The sequence below is a fragment of the Aythya ferina genome, assembly GCF_964211825.1.
Source record: "Aythya ferina genome assembly, chromosome: 2".
NCBI lineage: Eukaryota > Metazoa > Chordata > Aves > Anseriformes > Anatidae > Aythya > Aythya ferina.
The window spans coordinates 147,880,762-147,905,543 of NC_140297.1; the positions used below are offsets into that span (position 1 = coordinate 147,880,762).

Below are 24,782 nucleotides of genomic sequence, written 5' to 3' on the forward strand. Positions count from 1 at the left end.
AGACGCATTTTATTATCAGAATTGACACAAAAGCCTATTAGTTACAGCCCAAGTGCATGCTAGTTGACTGACTGGAAAGGAGTGATCTTGTAGAGATTTTTTTTTAAAGCTACTCATCGATTCCAAATACCTCCACATTAATGTTTTATAGCATCCCTCCTACTAGTGGCAGCAACGCTATGTAACGTTATGCTGCACAAATGTACAGCTTACCACGGTTTCCTTATATTGACAGAGTCAAGAGAGCGAAAATTTACAAGGGAAAGAGGGAAGAAGAGGACAAGAGATGTGTCACACTACAGCAACAGCCCTAAGAAGAGACCCATGCAGACATGCTCTAACACTGTTTGCAGGCTGGAAGCAGTCTCTGCAAGATTTCCAACTCCTCCTTAAATGTATGAGCTAAACGGGATTCTCTGCCACCTTGTGTACACAAGGAAAAACTATACCAAGTGTTTTATACCCATCCAGACTCTGTTCAGTCAGGCCAGAACTGACCATCTTAAGCTCATCCATCTATAACAACATCAAAAGCTGTGATGTCCTGACAACTCGGGAAGAAATTACAAGATTGAAGACTGACACATAACACTTAAAAGGCTTTCAGATGTTACCTGAATGATGTTTTGGGACCCATGGACAAACTAGCAATGGCATCAAAGCTGAAAATATACTTAATGTACTCATTGAAGTTTTCTAACATTTTCTACAAAAATTACTAACTTCTAATTATCTTTTTAATAAGTTTTTGTTACCCAGCAGAAGTGACAACATAAAAGATTAAAAAAATTGTCCCACCTTCTACTACACCAACACTATACAGTGACAGAAAGCATGTCAATAACTTTTGCAGAAGGAGATAACAGAGTATAACAATATACCTTAAACTGAAAAAAAAAGTTGGATTCCAGATCTAGAACACAAAACTGATCTGACAGAAAATGTCACACAAAAACAGCAGAGAATTTCTTCATAATGAGTCAGAAACAATTTCAGCTGGCTTTAACTGTATTTCATAGATAAAGCTCTCTTTAATCTTGACTTTCTCAACCCTCTTAAAGTTCTTGCATGCCTAAATTCGTACACCATAAACAACAAACATTTAACCACTTCACTTGACCTTCACCTCGTATCAGTGAGCATAACATCTCAAGTCACAGATGCTGGAGCAAGTCTTCCCATAGAAATAATTACAGTGGCTTAAAATACAGAATTTTTCATTTTTAATTGAATTCTGTTGCTAATTAGGGGAGCAAGACTTCTTCAAAATACTTTATCTTTGACAATTAAGGTAAGAACATTAAAGTAAGAACTTCTTCTACATAGTTTATATTTTTCTTCTAGAAATCAGCATCTAACAAACCAAAAGCATCATTAAAAACTAGAAAGTATTTGGACATAAAACCTTAACAGTTAAACTAATTTTTATTTGCTACACATCACAGGAAAGTAAAGTTTTAAATCTACTGATTTTAAATGAACAGGTTGCCAAGATGCATACTAGCTGTTTGTGAAGAACATTTGGTGACCTCTGTCTTTCAAATCTATGAATAACACTGGAGTTATTTAATAGAGTCTTTCTGCAAGTTCTTATGGCAATGTAAAAACCTGCACCAGTGAAAACCACGGGCTGCTCTCACCCTTTGTGAGTGTTTCACTTTGCATGCCTTGTCCTAGTATGTCATTCAGGATTCACTGGTTATCGCCCCCAGCCCCTTACTTAACAAAATGGAGTGCTTCAAATGAAAGTCCTTTAATGCTTCTGCAAACTTCACCCAACTGAGCCAATCAAAAAAGTGAAAACACGAACGTAAGTTTCAATAAAGACTTAATTAACTTTGTGAACACATTTAGCCATTATGTTCTCTTACTGAATAACAAAAGAATCAGATTTTTATCAGTTTCTTCCCATATAATTTCCTCAAAACAAGTGGAAAACTATGTTTTTAAATTTGCTCTTCAATATCAGATAGTGAGAAAATTTGAAACTTCTTTCAAATTTTCAAGTTATAATTCTGATAACATTTTAGGACTTAGACCCTAATCTATGATACTAATAAAGAATGTTTGACCGAGGTTATTTTAAACTTTTGATGTCTACCTTCTAGCTGTTCAGAACAATTAGAATCTTCCCTGCTTTGCCTGATGAAGATTTTAAATTTCTGACTTAATAATACAACCAGCAACAACAAAATCAAGTCACAAAACTGACAAGAGCTACTTAATAGACTCAAGTGCTTCAGCATCAGGACAAAATTTCAGAACTGAGATCTAGTTCAGTGTCTTATGTAAGTCAACATTATATTAGCAAACTGAATTTCTGAAACTCTTGCATATACGATGAATAAAGGAATAGAGTGTCAGATGTAAGCAGTTCTAGTCCATAGATGGGTAACTTGGTATAAAACTTGGTTTGATTTTCAGGTGATCTGTGCAGAGCCAGAAGCTGGACTTGATAATCCTCGTGGGTCCCTTCCAACTCAAGATATTTTACAGTTCTACGAGAAAATAGCACTTGAACCCCAAGAACTTAAGAACAGAAGTTCTCCTAATACTCTAGTTTTCAGAAGATTTAAAAATCAGGCTTAACCTGAAAAATAAGACGGGATGAGAAACATCTCAAAGGCTCTAGTCATTAAGGCAATGAGTAGACAACCCTCTTATAGATACATAAGTTTAGATACATATATAGATACATAAGTATAGCTACATAGTTTGAGAACATCACTGTTTGCAAAAATCCAAGCAGCAGAACTGTAGGTTAGCTAGCTCAGATCTGTCTTCATCAGACATGTGAGTTAATGAAGGTGGTATCACCTCTGAAGCTGCTCACTGAGCTTTCTCTATCTTCTTGGCCAGCAGATCTCTCAGAGCAATCACTCTGGGGACACCATGGTACACAAGAAATGTCTGATGGATAGTAATAAGCTTCTTAATTTAGTAATCCAGTAATTAACCTGATATGGTTGCATGATTTGCCTTATTCATATTGTTTGTTTGAAAGCAATAAACTAACGCTATGCAAAATTACTTGGAGATATTTAGTAACATCAGAAACAATGTTTAGAAAAACTCGTTAGGGAATTGGGAAATATTTCCATGAACTTTGATCCCATATTCACTGGTTTAAAGATGGGAAAGACCATCCAAATCTGACATTGCACATGATAATTTTTTCCTGCAAAAATTGTGATTTTTTATCAGAATATAGTAGCTTTTGACTAAAGAATATTATACTGCCGCAACCTAACCAACTGTGCTGAAGTTAGAAAAAAAAAAAAAAGACAGTCTTATCACACGCAACTCTCGTATGAATGTTCTCACACCACTGTAAAACATTCTCTACAAGAGTATGAACAGGTGTTATTGGCACAATAATGTCACCATTTTCTCTTTAAATAAATAAGCACATAAGATGTCCATAGATGAAGCTTATATCTGAAATCTATCAAAGATAAAAACATTTCAGCCAAAGATATTCTCTTGCCATGGGGGGAAAAAAAAAAAAGACAATTTCATAAAGCACCGAGAGACTACTAGTGGATTCCTACCACTTCTTTCCCATAAAGTACTTAAAAAAAATTAAAAAAATCTGATACTTGACAAAACCATACAAAGAAACATTAGAGAAAGAAATTCTAAAGAATAACTTAAGAGTCAAAATTATAGTCAAAAAACTTCCCCCAAAATAAGTCACACTAACAGAAGTTTTGATAGAAACTTATGTTGTTATCAGGAAATCACCAGGTAAAACTAGCCAGTATAAAATAGGTCATGCTTCACAACAAGAGAAAACACTCCATCTGCAAAGTTTTAAATACATCACTTACTGCTTTGACTCATGGTGACAAACCTCCAGCGTTGGATCGTTATAGATGAAAGCTGCTTCTAAGTCATTGACTCTTACTCTGTAAATGCGGCACTGTTTACTGTTTAGTTTGATTCTATTCAGGTTTGCAACCGTGGGAAATATTGTCAGTTCCACATAACCCTATGAAAACATAAATCAAAACCTTCTATAAAGACTTTACCAGTTCACAATGTAAAGATATTAAAAACCTAATGCGTTTTCAGAGAAAAATCGCAGGTAAAAGCTAATGCTATATTTAAAAATGAAATTGTCTTTCCCTTGTAGATGTCTAAAAATATTTTTTCATATAATTTAACAGGTGAATTTCCCCAGTTGTGAAATAATTAAAAAAATAGAACTTCAAAATACTTACTTTACAGGAAATCATTTGCCTCTACTGCCTAGATTTCAAGTTACTACCATCCTTTTTTTCCATCACCATGTTTTAGGTTTTGGCATCTAAGTATGAGACAACAACTCTTAAAACCTAGGCAGAATTTATGTAGTCATACACCTAAATTCACAAAAAGCCTCAGCAACTCAAGACCCTTCCTCACAGAAGTTAAAGTATTCACTATTACAAGGCATCCAATCTTAGGCACCTCTAGGAATGACAGACTTACAAAAAGCACCAGTTGAGAAAGCATAAAACATAAAGAAGCCGAAGAACATTATCAGCTTATGTGTGCAGTTGTTCTCTCTAAAATCATGAAGAAAATCCAGACTTTCCATTTCTACTTCTGTATTTTATTAAAAACAATACTTACTACAACAGATTTTCTCTGAAAATTTATGTTGTTGATACAAACTACCTGGTGAGTCGTGCTGGAAGAAAAAAAAAAAGTAAATAAGTAAGGTTTTGCATAATTACAAGTATTTTAAATAATCTTTCAACCCATTTATAAAAACAGGAGATCATATGGTATACATGCATGTATAGATACATTCTATTCCACGTAGAGCATATACTTGTAAAAGGAGAATTAATGATGGCCTAGGTCTCTCACATAAGTGGTCCAAAACAAATAATGAATATAAGTAACACGCAAAGTCAGAAGAATTACAATAAAATCAAAATGTAGCGTAAGAACGAACATTACTAATAATAGAAGATAACAGCACGGCTTTTGAACATCACATAGCAGTATGCAAAAATATGGTATTACTAATGGTTTGGAATCAAGTTCTAACACTTCAGTGATGCTCAGCAGTGGAAGTGGCATGCAGCCGTAACATTTGCGATCAGAGATGTGTGGAACATCTATCTGGGAAGCTGCTTCTCATACATAATTCATATAAGTGGGTACTATACATTAAAAAAAAAAAAAAAAGCATGCATTTTTACTATTAGTATAAAAGATAATATTTTAAATAAAGGTAATATATTAATCAAGATAGTATTTTAAACAAGTCAAATGCATTTACTTAAGTTGTGAATTGTGTTTTGAATTGTGTTTTAGAACCACTGGTAAATAAAACTGATTTTCCAAATGAGAGATAAAATAGTAATTCCAACTTTTTTTAAAACTTGGGAAGTTATTGCTAATTTTTTTTCTGTACTAGATGGTATCTTCACAGGACTTCAGAGTACTGACTCACGATATAACCTTGTAACGCAACTTTTACGCCATGTCACACATTAGATGAACATACTCAAGTACTCTATGTATTAAAAAATGACTTGGCTTCAACTAACAAAGCTTAATAAAAAAATCCTACAAGAAAATAAAACAAGCCAGCATCCAATGATGGATTCAAATAGCCTACATACCCATTAAAGTGTATACACTAACATCAGTAATTCTATTTAAAAATACGTTCCTGTTGCAGATTTAATAACTTCATGATTCCTTTATAAAATACAGGCAAAGATCCTCTGAAATCTGCAACCAATTTCTTTACAGCTAGGTTGCAAACCAAATAACAACAGTGTAAACATAATAATTTGCTTGGCACAGATGTTTGCTTTTATTTATAAATGTAAGTGTGTTCGTATATGGAAAAGGCCTGCAAGACTATTACGGCTTGACACAGCAGGAAGAATGAAATTTGACGGCATGATCTGTAGTGCTGACGCTGCGTGGAAGGATCTCTAAGCTCTGAAGAGCAGAAGTTCAGTATGTTTGTATGGTGAGACTGGGGGCTTACAGATTCTTTGGCTACAAGATCACGCAGTAGGACATAAACCCACAACATGTTTTCTGAGAGCAAGCTACGCTGTAAGCCAGAGCTCCAACCTTTTCAGGTGGACAAGCACCCTGAGGACTGCTTCAAAACGCACGCTGATCTCAAGCACAACAATTTTTTAAAACCGGATACTTATAATTTATACGGTCTCGGGCTCTCGAATCCTTTGTCTCCTTTCTTCCTATTCATCCTGAAGAGCAGCACCAGACGCACACTGCTGTCAGACCGCCAGCAGCACCATCCCCGCTCGATGGGCCCTTCGTCTCGTCGCCTCCCGCCGCTCCCCAGGGCTCATCTCCGCAGCGGATCGGCGCCTCCGGAGTCGAGCATCTTCGGCCGGCCCCCGCAGCGCGGTTACCCCCCGAGCGGCATCCAGCCTGCCCGCAGAGCCTCCCGCAGGCGGCACACGCACCCCTCGCACACCGATACCGCTCCGGGGGCGCCGCTTGCTTGCTTCCCACGAGAAGGACGGAGCTGAGCCGGGACCCGGGGACCTTTCTGTGGAGAGAACACGGCCGAGGGGGGGGCTGCAAGCCGAGAGGGAGCCGAGGGGCTGCAGGCGGAGCCCCCTCAGCAGCGCCGCCGCCGCGCCCCGCCGCTCCCCGCCTCAGCAGCCGCCGCCATTTTGTCGGCAGCCTTTAACCCCCGCCGGTTGAAAGGTCACGGCCGGCTCCCTCCGCGAGCGCAAAAGCGGCTCGTTTTCCCGAAGCGGCGCCGCCGCGCCTGCAGGAAACGGACATTATTGAAGGAGAAAAATAATAAAAATGAAGAGAACAAAAGCCGAGAAATAACCCCAGAGGGGTAAGGGGGGGGGGTCGCGGCATGGCCTACAGCGCATGCGCGCTGCCCCTCACCCCTCAGCAGCCCCGAGGCTGAGGCGAGCGCATGCGCAGCGGCTCGCCCTGCCCCGCAAGATGGCGGCGCCCGCTCGTAGCTTTCCCGCCCTGCTGTCCAACACAGGGCTCGTCACGCTGCAGTCATCACCACAGCAAGAATGGGGCTTGTTTTTGGCTCCGACTCGCAGCGTGGGGTGTGCTGCAACAGAAATTGAGCCTATAGCTGTTGTCTGGCTCCTCTCTTGTAAATCCACAGCCAGGTGATGCTGGCTGGGAGCTTTGTGAGGCAGCGCTGTGGGGCAGTAAGGTGCCAGCTGCAACTGCCAAACCTCCCCGGGGTCACAGCTCCAGCCGCACAAAAACAGCAGCATCACCCTCCAAACACTCTGGCTGCTTGCTAAAACCTCTCCCTATCTGTGCTTTCACTAGGGAAATTCCAACGCTTGACAGAAATCTAAATCTACTTGAAATGCACAAAGTATAGCTGCACTTAATTTATTTAAGGTGAACTTAAGTTAAACCACTCAGTGGTATACCCAACACTAACAGGAAGATAATAAAGCACTGCAGTCCTTGCTTTTGAATCAAAACAAACAAACAAACAAACAAACAGTTTAAGACAATAACAATGCTGCTGAAAACTTGCAGACTTACCACAGAGCAAAAAAAAAAAGATTTCCTGGCACTGTCTTCCTTCATGCTCCAGTTGGTACTGTGGAGGGCTTTTAGTTAGAATTATTTGGACACACCATGAAACTTCTCCATAACCTACATTTGTTCTATTATAAGCAAGTTTTGCATCATTTATTTTACGTTGAAGTAAGCTCTTATATCAAAGAAGCTATTTTATTTAGGTTATTCTTTTCACCTTTCTTTAGTAGGAGTTCTTGAAATTCAGAAAGCATCAACTCATTGTGAATCTCACATGGAAAACCAATTTATATAAAACTGAATCATTACCCTAAGTATTATGATACAGCACTACTCATGTAATACCTCTAATCTTATAAATTTCACAAGATCAATTGTAAATATATACTGTTGTATCACAGATTATGAACCTACTAATTGTCTTGTGTGTTTCAACTAAACAACTTAAGTGATGCAACTGAAGTTATTTCAAAAGCTTTCAAGTTCATATTTCTGTTCAACTCTGAGAAGGAACCTTCTGGTGCTGTTAACAGAAAGTACCACATCATTGAAACCAAATAGTGAACAAGGCAATTCTTCCAGGAAGCAAGCCCAGCTGAGTCTCTGTGCAGCTGGGCCAACAGCACACACGTACACTACAGAAATGCGAAACACAGGGAATCAATCAAGTAGTTTTTTTATTCAGCTTTTTTTTTTTTTTAATCTGTAACAAAATCCCAAGGATGCAAAATCCATGTTAGCATTTATACTTTTTAGCTTCTTTCCCCCTCCACTGCTCACCATACATTTAGTAAGCTATATATTCCAAGATTTTTTTTATACCTTACATCTGATTTTGATGCAGAAAATTTTTTGTGTGAAAAAACAAACACCACAATAGTTAAAAATATTTGAAAAATATTTAATACTAAACTGGTTCACTGACTAATGCAAACTTTTTTTTTTTTTTTTAATAATCAAGAAACTTCAATTTCAGGCACTCTATTTTATGGCAAATATCATAGCAGATTTCTGTTTCATCGTTCCAAACAAAGGAATATTCAAAACATTATGTTTTCAAGGCACAATTGTTATGTGCAGTTACTTTCCCTATCAAAATTTTAAAAAGTTCTATTACAAAGATTTACAAGTTCTTTTTAAAGCAAAGGTAGTATTCCATAAAAAAATAATTTTAGATCAGCTACATTCTAACAGCAGTTTATAGAAACTTCACAAAACAATTCTCTTACATCTTCAAACTTGATTTTACAAACCTGATTGTTATGCGGTATTTTCTTTGTAATATTTAAAAGGCAATTTTGCCAAGTGTTAAAATGTCAAGGGTTTGTGCCAATCTTATTCACAAAGGTATGACTACAAAAGAACAAGTTTCCAAAAGAATGACCAGCGTAGCCTCAGTCAGGAATAATTCATTCCTGAGCTTGTCAAGGCATGTAGTACACAAAATGTCAACACAGCAACAAAATCTGCATGTTTAAGAACGCTCAGTAATGGACAAAAGATTAAGCATTCTGTTTTGCTGTTGAAATCTATGTGATACAATTCAATTAATTCAATTATTATTAATATGGTTTTAATTTTTAATGATAGTCTTTGGTTTATGGATAGACAGCTGAAGTACACTCAAAAAGTAGCTCCTGCCATAACTATAACGTAAAGGAAAAAGAAGGTGGGAGAAGTAAAGTAGGAATGGGCTGCAGACACTATGCTTTAGGAGAGGCAAGTTCCTTCACATTCTACATAGCTGTGCAGAAAACAGAACTTTTTACAGAAACTCAGTTGCTTCAACTCAAGAATGCGACATAACATTTGCTGACAACTCCTTCCCCCGAAGGCAGGATGAAACAGCGTTGTTACTCCACTCAGAAGTCTCAGTTTTTAAAACAGTGTTTGTTATGAGATGGGTCTTCTGGAATTATAAACTTTAACACCATTCTGCATTGAGGAGCGAGCGTATTTTGTCAGAAGCGCACCAACTGTCTGCTTCTCTGAACATAAGTCTCTACAAAGGAAATAAAGCAGATGGTATTGATATTAGAGGTGTTCTCACACACAATGATTCAATGAAATGCTTGTAAATATAGGAACAAGCTGGACTAGGGTATTGAAGAAAAAAAAAAGCACAGGAGTAACTGTCACAATGCTTATCTAAAGTTTAGAACTGTGAAATTTAATCAGCAGGAAGAAACACGATTTACTTGAGAAACAAGGAATTGGATTTGGTAGTTCTTTTTTTTTTGTTTATTACTGCTGTTCTCTAGAAGGCTTGCAATCTAGCAAAACAGTTTTTGAACTAGTTATTAAAGTCAGACTAAATTTAGAGATCCTCCTAAAGAATTAACACAGTTAAATCTGGTTTATCATCTACGTCTGCTCACGTGTATCCTGACTGGGCCTTCCAGATAGTATTGTAGTTGATGACAAAAGAGCAAAGGATGCAGTATACAAAGCTCTCCTGCTCTGTAGATCTTCACTTGTAAATATGGAGACTAACTATAAATTTCAGGATACTTATCCTTTAAGTTAATTTTGTCTCAATCAAGTCGGTCAGAATTATCTCCTGTTTAAATTTGGTAAGATTAAAAAGTTAAAATCCAATAAATATAGCTACCAGTTCCCAGGAGAGGGAATTTTATTCATATAAAACTTGTAGTAGTTTAAAACAAAACAAAGTACTTAAGGTAGTCATAGCTGATAAGAAATCAGCCATGCAAAAAGGGAAGAATATTAACACTATTTATATCGTAATAATTCTACCTCACTTTTTTTTTAGTGCAATCGGATTTTAATGAATCCTTACTGTATATAAGGGGTTATATCCTCTTCTGTCCACTTTTCCCGTACGCTGAATAAGCTGTTGAATCTTTCCTGATTATCTTCAGGTAAGTCTTCTACTTTTAGCAAGAAGATGGTCTCTGGTCTTGAGTTTTTATCCACAAGAGCCAAGCCCTGTAGATCAGCACCAGAGAGAAAGTGTTAATTAAATCAAAACAATTTAATTTATTTGTTTTAGCAACAATCCATAACAAGTTGCCCTCTGCATCTCCAAAGTCTTCTAGAACTGCACTGACAGCAGCAAAGTGAAAAAATACCATAATGGTGCTGTTTTATTGGCAATATTTCTCATTTCCCTTATGACAAGAAGGGCAAGGAAATCCATCTAATTCTGACACCTCCCCACCTCCTTTCAGCAAAAGGATTTTCCTAGTGCTTGCCACCGTAGAGGCCATCACTAGAGTCTAGTCTGCAACAGGTTCTGCTTTAGTTACATTTACCAGTAGTAACTGCACAGCTGCAACTTCTCTTCAAATAGCGAAACATGTTAGACTTACAGAAGCCTGAATCACCGTGATTCCACACTATTGACACTCACAGAGGATGTCAGAAGTAATACTGACAAGCTGGCAGAAATAATACAACCAGTCCCTGTCAATTGATAAAATCTAGATGTGACACTTGGCTGTGCCTACTCATGGAAGACTCCACCCTTCTTTATGTTTTTACCTTAAGCTGATCAAGCCTTGTTGTCATCCCCTCAGGGACACTTTGTTGCCAGACTTCTTGAAACTCGGCCAGATTGAATTTAACTGCATTTTGCAAAAGCATTTGTGCTATGGCTCTGCATATTTTATCTTCACGCATTTCAAAATAAACCTCCCCTGCTGAGAAACAAAAGACACAGTATGGTGGGTTCTTGCTTTTTGATAACAGAACAGAGAACAGCCTCAAATATCCATTCTGTTCTACAGTCTTCTACAAACCAGCTATTCTGTTTTTATTTTTCTGGGGGAGTAACCTGACTCTGTATTACTTCAGAAAAATGATTGTTGTCTTCCCATTCTTGAGAACAAATTATGCAGATCACTGTGTGTGTGTGCAGCACTATCTGGCTGCTGCATTCATTCATATCACTCACTGTATTTATGACCTCCCCCCACCATCATCATCTTTTCCCTTCTCCACAGGGACACTTTCTCCTACAGTTTTCATTCCTACTGGCTTGTATTAGCGTTTGCTGCCAGTACTTGAACAATTAAACAAAACTTATTTCCTTAATCATCTTTATATTATGGTATGACAAAGGGAATGAAGAGAATCTATTTTCATTTTCTTGGCTAAAATTCTCTGAACATCAGGCATGAACACTATGTTCCACCTTTTCAGTCATCTGCACTCCCTGTAATTCAAAACTATTCTTTGTGCAACGTGCCTTAATATAAAAAAAAAAAAAAAAAGAATCTGTATCGCTACAACTGCTCCCCTGTGTACTTCAGTCAAAGGTGAGATGAAAACAGCTACAGGGAAGAATTTAGGTGAAGGCACTGAACTGTTACGTATGTATGTGAGACAAGCAGTGGAGATGTAGGCAGTACAAGCAATGGATCTTGCTGTGCAGTTCAGGGGACTAAGTCTAAGTGTCTGCTTCAGGCAAGCCAAATTCACATTCTATGGACTGTTCACAACAGCACAACCAATTGCTTAAAACACAGGACATCCAAGACCTCCTAGTGGAATATAAATTGGTTTATAAATATAAAATGGAATATAAATTCTCAATGGAATCTTTAGACAGAATATAAGAAAAATTCCACCTAAATTTTGCAAGAAACCTGTTTTCAGTCACTAAAGTATTGCTTGTAGACACCTAATATATCTCTTTAGGTACCTCTGTTAGTTCCTAAGTTTCCTCTAGTGTCTCATACAGTTCATCGGTCCATTTTCCTATGATATTTCTCTTAACAATTTTACTGTTTTTATTTTTTTATTTTTTGGTTCACTGTTTGCCTCCTACTTTTACTGGCACTGTAGCAAATTAATATTTGGGCCATCCTTGCAAAATCTTCAGTTACTAAAGAGTAACTATTTTATTTTTAAAATTAAAACATATGCGATTTCCCAACCTTACCATCATCAGTGTATTTCCTTCCATAGCTTAAAAGGATATGTTCTATCATCTCTCTGCATGGAAAAAAAAAAAAAGCTTTAAAACTTGCATTTGCCTTTGTATGTCACCATTTCCTATTCATATCAAAACCAATACAGTTTCAAAAATATCTGTGAACACACTTTGAACTGTTCTTCTGAGTTTGCCTAACCAGTTTCATTAGGACATAGTAAGAACAGTTACCAAGAAGTTGTAAACAATTACAGTAAAAAACAAGGAGAATGGAGGATGGGACATTATAACCTAACTGCAGATGTAACACCAAAAGCTTTTTTTTTTTTTTTGCAAGCCAAATAAACGTAAGAACACTCCCTACTGTAAACCTGAGATTTGGTTTAAATGGTAACCCTAAATTATTTCATGACTTTTGATGTCAGCCTAAAAGTCAGCTCTTACAAACTGAATTTAGTATTACACTAGAAATACAACATCACAAAAACATATTTAAAAGAAACAAGGAGACAGATCATGGTTGCGGCTTACTTCAATCAGCAAACTAACTAGACAATGGGTTTGGAACTAATCTATGCCTCCAAAAATGCTAACAGTAACGTTTTCCTGGGTAGATACAGCAGAGAACTATTAATGCCCTTATGTATTTTAGAGCCAAAGAAAGTTTATCATTAACACCCTGGTAACTGGAAACCAGAGTTATAAACATGTAATTCTAATAAATAATTAATAGTGATTTCACTAATAATGATTATACACAATTTTAAGGACTAAAAGTAATTGCTTACGTGGGCTCCAGAGGTCCAAGCTCCTCAAGACATGTACGTAAAGGAACCTTACTTAAAGACCAGGATTCGGAGTCTATCAGCTGAGTCACATGATTCAAGAGTTTCATCTCATAGTCAAATTCTAAAACTCTCCAAAAGCCTTCCAAATAGAAAAAAAAAAAAAAAAAAAAAAAAGAGAGAGAGAGAGAAGGAAACATTAACACCTTAGCTCTGTTTCCCTGATGATACTTTACAGGAGGCAGGATGTTTAGGTCACACCTTTACAAACTACAGAGCATTCCGACCTTTTCAGGATCAGTCTAAGAGGAAGAACAGAAAAGTAAGATTAAATGTAAAGGAGCAGTAAAAAGAACTCATTTTTTGTAGCTGTTTGTATAGATTAACTGCCACAGATACAACAACACCAATCCCACCCTGAAATGGATCAGAGCTGGAAAAAATAATTATTCAGGCTCAGAATTGTATGAACAGAACTGACTGCGCTGGTTCTTTGAAGCGTCAGCTCGGGTCCAACCAAGAGCACAGAAAACCAGAGGAGACAAAGCACAGACCTGGTACAACAGTGCTGTGCGGTAATAATGACAAAGTTATCCATGAGATTGTCCTCAACTTCCTAATGGGACGCTATAGAGAAGACAGAGCAGAAGGCTTCCAAGCAGTGCTCAGGGGTGAGACTGAATGCAACAAGCACGAGTTTTGATAACAGAAATCCTAGCTGGGTACTAGGAAAAAAAATTCACCTTGCAGACAGTCAAAGCCCAGAACAGCTTGGAGTGAGAGATTGTGTCATCTCTGTCCTTGGAAATGCTCAAAACTCAAACAGGTGAGTTCCTGAGCAACCTGCTGCAAGTTGTCCGTGTTCCAAACTGGGGGTTTGGACCTTAAAATTCCAAAGCTCAGTTCCACCCCATACCATGACCCACTGACTCTAGGACTGTTCTCACCTGGCATAGAGGTGAAGGTTTGGACTTGGCCAAGTACAGGACAAGTAAGAGCTGTCCCAAAGTAAGTCACCTGCTCCTCCACCCTTGCCTTACACAGCAGGGAGATTTCTGAAATCAGCCATGTTTGGGAGGAAGAAAGGACTGTCAAAGGGCTGAGTATACCTAGGGAACAACTATTTTTGCCTCTAGATGTACAGAAAGCTGTACACATTCATCCATGAAGGGGGCAACCACCCAAAAGATATTCATGCTAGGGGTGGGAAACTGATCACAGTGCCTGTAGAATCAAAGAAGGAACTACACTCGTATCCTGGTTTCAGCTGGGACAGAGTTTATTTTCTTGCTGGTATGGAGCTGTGTTTTGGATATAGGATAAGAACAATGCTGATAACACACCACTGTTTCAGTTGTTGCAGAGCAGCACTCCCCCAGAGCCAAGGACTCCCCAGCTCCTTGTGCTGCCCTGCCAGCAAGGGGCTGGGGGTGCCCCAGGAGCTGGAGGGGACACAGCCAGGACAGCTGGCCCCAAATGCCCAAAGGGACATCCCACACCACCTGATGTCACACTCAGCAGTAAAGCTGGGGGCAGTGGGTCTGGGGGCTGCCAGTACTTTCAGACTGGATGGTCATTGGTCAGTGGGTGGTGAGCAGCTGCACTGTGCAACCTGCTTTGTGTACTCTGCAGCCCTTTTGTTTCTGTTCAGAGGTCCTTATCTCAAGCCACAAGTTTCACTTCTTCATTCCCCCCACTTATTTCCCCTACTCCACTGCTGGGCCGAGTTATCAAACAGCTGTGCGGTGCTTGGTTGCCTGCTGGATTAAACACCGAGGAAGAGCCAGACTGGTTGATGCCTGCCCGCTTTTACCTTTTTAATCACTTTCACAGCAGCAGAGGGTATAGGAAATATGGAAGCAGATTTTAGGACCTTGAACTAACTTGCAGAAAAACAAGGATATGGAATGAAAAGATCTATCTTATTAGAGAAAGAAGATATTTTTGGGGAAAAAGCAGGGTTATTTCCTCATAAGTAAAGAATATTGTTTAGAGACAAATACCTTCAATTTTACAGGCATCTAAAACCTCCAACTGGTGCATTATTTCTTCTTCACTTGCTTGAACCACGCTTAACAAATCTTCTGTTGTATACTGCAACAAGGAAAAAAAGGATAGAACAGGTTATCCTTACTCCATCTTTGGATAAATGCATTATACAAAATAATAAAAGACTGGGTAAAAAAAAATAAATCAATTTTCCAAAACTGCATTTTCTAAGGCTTACCACTCTCTGACACTTTTCCTGTCACTTCCAACAGTTTCTCAATGAGTTACTCAATATAAAAAACAGCCTAACTACAGGGAAGCCTTTGTGCCACGTGTAAGTATTCCCAGGATGTCAAACTAGCTTAAGTAGGTATCAGAAGTAAAGCAACACAGCAAGAATGAAAATGGAATGTGTTCTGTCTTCATTAAATCACATTTTAATCTGTGATATTCAAACAAGTGTAGAGACTCAAAATCTCTCGTCACCTTTGGAGGTCAGAACTCAGTACCTCCACTGAGGAGAAGCCCCCAGTGTGACCTCAGGAGTTGTGTGTTGTGTTTTGATGTCTGCCAGCCAATTAGCAGATGTAGCACAGAAGCAGCCACAGCACACGCAGCTTCTTGGAAACCAGTTACTTGGTGAAATGGGAGAGCACTCTGGATACCGGTAAAGATTTACGAGATGTGGGAGGAACAGAAGGTATTGTGAGGAGTAAAGTAAAGGGAAAGAACACCAGGCATAAGCCCATAGGAAACAGGGCTTAATTATTTCCTTTATTCACCTGACAGTCTTTTTTATTTTTTACTTTTATTAATATTATAATTTTATTAATTATAGCCTAAGAACATTTCCTATCAGAAAAACAAAATTTGGAATTTGTACTTGCTACCGGAACACACATAAAACAAACCAACACTAAGTTTGGCACATACCCTGTACGTTAGGAAAGAATTTAATACAGAAGAGTCTCCTCTTCTTGCTATGCCATTCCTATTAGACAGCATGTTGAAGCACCATTAAGCTATGCAGCACTGAACTTACATCAGTACTGCAGCAAGGGATTACTCTGTTAAGCAGTACTTAAATAAATACTGACAGCACTTCAGGGCAAATATATCCCCAGATCAGTATGGGTGTTTGAGTTCAAAACTGCCATTCAGTTAACACCCTGCACAGTTCTTTGGTTCTGGTCCACTTAGGCCAGGCTAGCGCTCTACGAGTCGTTATCTCAGCCTTTTTAAGAAATCACTGCTCTCAGCTAGGATGCTTTTATCAGCTGCATCACTCTTGCAAAAAAAGGGACTAGGTTAGGATCACGGCCATTACAGCCATTTCCAGATAAGGTTAGGGCACACATTAAATACATTAACTCAGACACATGCAACCATTTGAGTACGGCTTGCTACTTCACTGTAAAATCCAGGCTTTTGATTTGGTGCATCCTGAGCAAACTGTGTATTAGCTTGTTTCTAAGTTTTCATGTAGTTTGCTAAATCACATCACCGTGTGCCAGGCTTCCTTACAGTACCTCCTTACAATGCTACCAGTTCCTTGGCTCCACAACCAGTGGCTCCACAGTTCTCCATGTATGACACAGTACAAACAACTGAAAGCCATAAGAAGTTCACATTAAACCACTAAAACTGAACAATTTGTTTTCAGACAAATTAAAGGTGGCTTATTTGTTGCCAACAGATGGAAAACACTAAGTGTAAGCAAACACCAGAATGGAAATCTTTACTAGATGATTCTTTGGGATTCCAGTCAGAAGCAGTCCCATACAGAACTTTGACTCATTTACAGCTCCATCAACGGCATAGATGAAATTTTTCTACATTTATCTGATACATCCAGTTACTCTCCAGTAAGCTGATATATGAAAAATTCTCCTTCAGAACAAATGCAGATCAGTTTTCAAACTGAGCACTAGTGTTCAGAAAGACAGTGATGTGTTTTTATGGTATTCATTTAATATTACCAATACACATTGTTGCATATAACGTCTTTTTGTGTTGCTAGCCTTTGTCTAGAAATTACAAATATTGATAATTTAATCATTTTCCCTTCTGACATCCCTTCCTAGAACAGAGTTGGTGGGGAAATGAAAGGTCAAGAAGGCAATGCTGGAGGAGCAATTCTGTAACTGCTCAGGAATTAGTCCACAAATCAAGAGAAGCACCATTTCTAAAGGAGAAAAGTAACACTTGTGTTTGTACATTCAAGCACAAACAGATGGTTTATTAACATCAGCTTCAGCCAACCCTCAGTGTAAAATGCATCGAAGCTACCATCTGTTTGTGTGCATGCACACAGTGGTGTGGGTATCTCCATTAGTTCGATCTTAAATTGGATTTCCTGGAAACATAAAAGAGGAGCAAGAAAAAAATTTAGTTGTTTTCCTTTTTTTTTTTTTTAGCATCAGTCTCATTCTCTGCCTTTTATCATCTTTGTTATTTTCTGCTACTCCCTGTTGCTTCTTGTCATCATAAACTACTGACTGGCCAATGACTTGTACGTGACATCCTGGACCTCATACTTAGGTCAGACAAGGCATGTCACACATGAAGCCCCAGAGAAGGAAAAGCTATATATTACACATCAGCAGCCCTATAAGTCTCTCTGAGTTTTGAGAAGGTTCAGAAGAATGTATTCAAGAAACTCTCCACATAACAAGGGAAATTGCCAGTCTCTTCCAGTGTCCTTCCTTTTCCTCTTCTTACTGAAAAGCTGATAGCTTACCTGCGAGTCAGTGGAAGTGCTAATAATTACCAACTTGTAGGCTTAAAAACTTAACTCAAAGCAGCACTGTGAAACATCAAAGCTGTTTTTCTAGTTAACAATGTTTCTTTACTTTTATTTGCCCATGACTGACTTCAAGAAAGTGACTTACATGTGACACTGTTGAAGTCTGATCTTTCCCACTATCTGGTCCTTCATATGGATCTTCCATCAGAAGCTTCCTCAGCTTCTTCAGTTTAGGCCGACATCTCCGCAACTCCCAGTAGTTATTGGAGAAGCCAGCAATCTACAGGAAAACACAGGGACATTTTAATGTACCACTTGGATTCACAGGAGCTCACCAAAACATTATCATCAAAACGTTTTAATCTAGTCGCTGAGAAAAAGAATCTACTAACAAGTGAATGAAACATCACCATAATATTTTCCTTTAGAAAATTACCACCAGAAGCAAAGAATAGAAGTCCACAGTTGTATGATAAAAAATATTTGTAGTGCATATGACAAATGGACCAGCTCATCTCTGCATGTAAATGATAGGCTGTCATAATGGGATATATTCGTGCACAATCCTTGTCAATATTTCCCCTTAATGCTAAGTTATGTTACTGCCGTAAAACCCCTCCTGTTTCCATCTTCCCTTATTCTTCCCATTTTGGGATCTACTTCCTTTTTTTTTTTTTTTTTATTATTATCTTAATGACTCATCCTATCATTAAGCTCAAGTAAAACAGACATTAATGAGACAGGAGGCTGCACTTTCATACAACTAACAGAACACCTCTATTTCTTACTCTGATTCAACACACAGATGTAAAGTACCCAGCAACAAGCTCGGGTGTAATTGATTCAACAACACTATCTAATAAATCCTTACCTTCAGAGTAATCTGAATGCTTTATCAGATTATTTATTTATTTGGTAAAGAGCTCACCATTAAAAATACAACAGCAAAAGACCCCTGAACTTTGAAATAACACTGACTTCACAGAAGAAATGGTGATGTTTTGATTATTACATTCACCCAAGGACAAGCAGGATTACTCTTCAGTGATGTCATTATGTCTATTAAAGCAAATAATGAACTAGTAACAATGTTTTCCTAACTATTTTTTTGGCAGAATTTTATTAACTACACTTTAGAGAATTCATTGTTCTCTGCTCCTCTAAACTCAGAACTCCAAAATCATCCACTCCACCAAATCTTTCCAGATGCTAGTTGAAAAAGAGTAACCTTTGAATATATTTCTGTACTTAAAAAATAATATTCAAGCGTGACACGGTATAATCTGCCTTTTGGGGAAAGCATTCATAAGAATCAGTTTACAAACAGCCTATTTTAAGAAGAGCTGCTAACACTAAGAAATCAGATATTCTTTGAAAACTTTTAATTATTCTTTGAAAAATTTTAATAACATTTAAATATCTACCACAAGTAATTACTATACACTCAAAATACACCGAAGTTTGACCTTCTTAGAAACAATAATTATCATATATTATAGATAAAATTTGGTTGCCTAAACAAGGGCCCTAGAGCCAATTTGGACACCCGAAGGTATAGCATGCCCCTTGTGTATAAAGCGTGTTTTTGAAGACATTCTCCTGAGACTGGTGGATATACAAAGAACGTACAGGAGATCCATGTCATTCTGGAATGGCAGCTCGTAGCTAGACCACAAAGCATCTAAAGAGGCATTGGAAGTCTATGTTTAGGTAACTGAATCCCACCCAGGGTTCCACATAAGCCTCCTGTATAAAATACAAAAAAATATGGAGAATATGGGTTTAGAGAATTAAAGAAAAAAAAAAACAACAACAAAAAAAAAAAAACAACAACAAACAAACCAGAAAGCCATACTTGTGAATGAATAACACTGCCAGATGCTTCATCTGCATTCAGCTCTTCTGGAATTTTACAACCAGGAATAAACAGCAGCATATTTGAGGTATCTGCTATTTTCATGTCATAAGTTTTATCTTTGCTGCACAACACTGCTTGTTCATCTTTTTCACCACGGATTACCAGGCTGAAAAAAAAAAGCACAAAAATAAAGATGTATTTTTACCTCTAGTTCTGGATGAACACCTATTAAACACGTGATTTTTTTTCTTTATATTTAAACATTGGTAAAGACATTATAAACTACAGTTCTATTTGGTAGCAGCAGTCACAGTGTACCAAAATGTAAAGTTATAATTGTCAATTTATCTAAAATATCTTAACACTGTCATTACCTCTCCTTTTTTGAGTTTTCCCACTCTGAAAGACAGGTATTCAACGCTTTTATGCAGACCACAGCCTAACCTCCTCACCTGCCTATTCACACAAATCCCCCAAATCACTGAGTTAGCAATGCTTAATGCCTGAACCAGCTCACTAACCTCGGAAAACAGATTATAGCTTGAGCTGCTCCTTATTGAGGACAGAAACAAGAAGCAATCAGAAATTGTTTGTATCCTTCAGATATCCCTCAGACAAACATACATATTTTCTTGCAACTGATTCCAAGCAGGAAACACACAAGAAAAATAATAGTAAAAAAAATAATTAAAAAAATAATTTAAAAAAAAGACTTCTATAAAATTTCCAGATAAAGAATCAAGGCAAATCCCTTTCTTCAGCTCATACTTGACTACAATGAGACTCTTAGTGAGGGCATGATAATACCAAAGCAGGACCACAATTCAGTGTAGTCTGGGGGAGCTAAGTGCTCACTTTCAAGTTAAGTGAATTGCTAATTTTGATTCCCAAAGCTTGGGTGTGTGACCAGAGCCCAGCGATGCCCCGAGTGGTCCCCCAACCGCAGGCACACCCCAGCCATCTTCCACCCAGCACCAGCAGCCTCACTGACGGGCATCTCTGAGGACCTTTTTCTTTAGGGGGAGCTCTAACGTTGCATCACCTAAAACATTTTTTATTGTATGGTTAGTACTGCAGTTGATAGATGAAGAAATTTTAAAACTGGCTCAAAAACTTGATTCGCTGGTGTTGGTGCCGAGGTAGAGGCTGTCACAAAACCACCCCAGCATGCGCCAAAACTTCCCTCGCTGGCCTGGTTGTGGGGCTGGTAGCTGCTCTGTCACCTCAAGCTCCAGCAGGAGGACCTGGGAAGTCAGCAGGACTCTTTTAAGGATTTCCAAATTTCTAGCCGTCTGGCAGGAATCCCTTCCCTGTTCCAGATAAAATCTCAGCAGCGTTTCTTCCCTAAAACCTACTTTTTTCTACGCGGAAAGAAAACAAAAGAAGCAAGCACTCCCCAACAACAACAACAACAACAACAACAAAAAAAAAAGCAAATGCTGCCTAAATTTTCTGTCATTAACTCAGCCACCCTGACCGCACCGGGGGCCCAACTTAGCTCACCTCCCCCCCTTCCCTCCCATCCCCCCAACCCCACTCGCCTCAGGGGGATGCGGTACCTGGCTCCGGCCTCCAGCTGGGCGCAGAGGCCGGGCTCCAGCTGCAGCAGGCAGCACTCCCCGGGGCCGGCTGTGCCCGGCCCGAAGCTGAGGCACTGCGCGGCCGGCAGCAGCTCTGCGGGGCTCAGCTTGGCGCTGCGCAGCGTGGCCTCCACCTCCGCCCGGCTCCGCATGGCGCCGGCTGCGCCCGCCCTCACTCGTTCTCTCGCAGCGGCGGGAGGCGGGAAGCAGCCGGCGCCCTGAGCCCGCTGGGTGGTTGATGCTGTGGTTGTCGTTGAGGCGCGTCCGGAGCGATCGGTGGGGCGGGCGGGTCTGAAGGGAAGTCACTCAACCCACCCAATAACTGAGTGGTAGAGGTAAAATCTCTCTCTCTGTGCCTATAAAATGTCATAAAAATGCATAAAATGTCCTATTTTGGCACAGTGTCAGAGGGAATGCTCGATCCTGCCCCATGGCTTGCTGTCACCCACTCGTGCTCCTTCCCGCATGCTGTGGGGTCTGGAAGTTTGCTGAGGGCAAGCACCCAGTTCTCCCGTGGCCAAGTTGTCCCTCAGGGAAGACCATGGCAACCCAAGGTCAGCTCGTGTAACCCTTGCGATTTGAGCTCCAGCTGGGTTTCATGCTGTGGCACGAAGGAAAACCCTAAAGTGTAAGAAAAATAAAGGTCAGGAGACAGCTGTTCACCAACACTGGGAACTCGCTGTGGAGCAGCAGAGGCTGACACATCTCCACCTCACCCAGGACCACCTGGTTCTTCTGTGCTGGGTGAGGTGTTACTGCAGGGCATGTTAATGCCCTGGCAGTGTGCCTCCCCCCTCTGGCACTGTGTCCATTAGCTAACTGACTGCTTTACGGAACCACAGAATGGCCGAGGTTGGCAGGGACCTCTGAAGATCTTCTGGTCCAACCCCCCTGCTAAGCAGGGTCACCTGGAGCACGTTGTGCAGGATGGCATCCAGATGGGTTTGGGATATCTCCAGAGAAGGAGACTCCCCAGCCTCACTGGGCAGCCTGTTCCAGTGCTTTGTCACCCTCCCAGTGAAGAAGTGCCCCCTCATATCCAGCTGGAAATTGTACTCCTTTGTACTCCTTTGTACTCATGCTTCTGTCTGTGTAGCCTCACTGTACTCAGAATAAGCCTGAACCAAATGACCCGGACAATGGGACAGAGCCAATGGGTTGGGAACCCAGCTGGCACATAGTGATGACTGTTACACATGACAGAGTTGGACGCTGTCTGCCTTCAGAAGGTCCCGTGCTTGAGTGATGATAGGTGCAAGCTGTTATGTGTACAGTCTTAATTCAGTTTCATAGAATCACAGAATCACAGCATGGCTTGGGTTGGAAGGAACCTCAAAGACCAGTTTCAACCCCCCTGCCATGGGCAGGGACGCCACCCACTAGATCAGGTTGCTCAGGGTCTCATCCAACCTGGCCTTGAGCACCTCCAGGGATGGGGCATCCACAACCTCTCTGGGCAGCCTGCTCTGGTGCCTCTCCACCCTCATAGTGAAGAATTTCCTCCAAACCTCTAATCTAAATCTCCCCTATTATATCTTGCTTCAATATAAGTCTGTTCTTACACACCTCTAAGCTAAACCAGAAAATCACTGTTCTATGAAGTAAATGCTCACACAGTTACTGCTTAAATAGCTGCTCAGTTAAGTTGGTTTTAATTTTTACCTTAATTTGTGTAACTTTTTTCAATTAACTTGCATGCTCATTTCTTCTTCTTTTCACTTTTCACTCTGTGGAATAAAATAATAATAATAATAATAATAATAATAATAATAATAATAATAATAATAATAATAATAATAAAAGATTCAAGAGAAATCAAGGAACTGAAACTTACATACAAATTTATGGAGTTTTCATATTTGAATTACAAACTTTTTTTTTTTTTTTATGTTTGAACTCCTGAAGTTAATTTCTTGAAACAAAGACAAATCAGTTAATGAATGTGGATTGAAGAGAGAATGAGGAGACACTGAATAGTCAATGTTGCTGTCAATTTATAAGAAAATGCATGTTATGCTAAGGGAGTTTGTTAGGATCCTGAAATTATTTTATAACAGTCCTGTGGGATTATTTACTTGCTCTGGAGTTGCTGCAGCTTCAATGAGTGCTGTTTTCAGTTTGAGGTGCTATGGTGAGCTGAAATTGTCAAGGTTCAGGAGCATGTAAAATATGACCAGATGATCTTGAAGGTCTTTCCCAACCTTAATGATTTTATGATTCTATGATATTACAAGCAGAGGTGAGACTCACCTGTAGCAGAATGGAAGAGTTGAAGAGCTATTAATTCACCTATCATCACTACCTTTACTTTACTGATCACCAGTTCACACCAGTCCTCCACAGTGCACAGTTGAGGCTTTAAGTAACTGCTGTGTGTCTACAGCCAAGAGGTACACCTCTTGTGACAGGTCTCAGTGTAAGAGAGAAGTAGAACTGAAGAGCTGAACATCCTGCATCCTCAGCTGGGCTGGGGAGGGGAGGCAGGAATGTGTCCTGCCTGTAAGTCAAGTACCAAGCAACATTAGCTTTGGTGTACTTTTTCAACTGACTAATGTTAATGGAAATTAGTGTTAACAGAATCTGGTTGACTAGCATTGACTGAAGTTAGCAAAACATTAAATGGATTGTTGAAGATTATTACAGTCTTGCCTTTGAAGTTCTTGGCACTGTATAATGTTTCCCAGGGCTGAAACGTCAAGGATGTGAACAGCAAAATAAATCAAGGACAGCTGTGACAAAGCGAAGAAAATAAGTTCAAATAACTCCAAAGCTCCACAACTAAGATATAAAACAATGAACTGTGAGACAACATGACATCTGCTATAACACTACACATCACCAGTGTCAGACTATCAGGCACTGCATCGGGAGGATGGCATCCCAGGTGTGATTTCTTGGGAACTTGGAAACTACAATAAAATGTGTGAGAAAATTGGGCAACATATTAATGTGGTGTTTAAATGTCAAAGAAAGATGCACACAGTAGAAACTTCTGAGTGACCTTCAAAGTACAACATAGGTAGCTGTGATGATAGGATAACAGCCAGCACTGGAAAAGCTGGCACAGTGCTGAAGTTGAATACCATAACAAATTATCAGCCTGATGATAATTACACAATTCAGAATTACAGTTGCTAGGAATTACTCCACGAGAGGCACTGCTTTATTCAAGCCTCACAAAACTTAAATCAAGGATTTATATCTTCGGTTGAAATGCCATCTGCAATATTTTAAATTAGTGTGCATGTTACATTTTTGCCCATTAAGCAACAGTTTCTCATTGTTTGAAATATCTGTCAGTGGATGCGTCCATCATGTTTCAACACAGAAGGTGGTCGTGGGTGCTGGATCTGTAGGTGTGACTGGAGACCCCTGAATGCCATTTCAGCATCTGTCATAAACT

The 24,782-nt window shown here is 39.4% G+C and overlaps 2 protein-coding genes across 5 annotated transcripts in view; both read right to left on the reverse strand.

The window, feature by feature from the left end:
• The window catches only part of TAF2 (TATA-box binding protein associated factor 2), a 56,997-nt gene extending 50,172 nt beyond the window's left edge, over positions 1 to 6,825 (reverse strand). Inside the window, 3 exon segments of the mRNA XM_084509553.1 lie at positions 3,831 to 3,991; positions 4,618 to 4,672; positions 6,174 to 6,825. Coding sequence (XP_084365679.1) covers positions 3,831 to 3,991; positions 4,618 to 4,672; positions 6,174 to 6,226 — 269 coding nt within the window. The 5' untranslated portion in view covers positions 6,227 to 6,825.
• A 1,576-nt stretch (positions 6,826 to 8,401) lies between these two features.
• Positions 8,402 to 21,561, reverse strand: DSCC1 (DNA replication and sister chromatid cohesion 1). Of its 4 annotated transcripts, none has more exons than XM_084509953.1 (9): positions 21,359 to 21,561; positions 19,797 to 19,965; positions 18,087 to 18,221; positions 15,210 to 15,300; positions 13,210 to 13,348; positions 12,431 to 12,483; positions 11,029 to 11,186; positions 10,325 to 10,473; positions 8,402 to 9,526 (listed from the first exon to the last, which is right to left on the reverse strand). In XM_084509953.1, the coding sequence occupies exons 1-9, from the start codon at positions 21,529 to 21,531 to the stop codon at positions 9,418 to 9,420; spliced, it is 1,176 nt and encodes a 391-aa protein (XP_084366079.1). In that variant the 5' UTR covers positions 21,532 to 21,561; the 3' UTR covers positions 8,402 to 9,417. The 4 variants fall into 4 exon arrangements, with proteins under 4 accessions (XP_084366079.1, XP_084366080.1, XP_084366078.1 ...); XM_084509954.1 differs by having other exon boundaries at positions 11,029 to 11,183; positions 21,359 to 21,560; XM_084509952.1 differs by having other exon boundaries at positions 11,029 to 11,183; positions 21,341 to 21,552.
• Between the last annotated feature and the right edge of the window lie 3,221 nt (positions 21,562 to 24,782).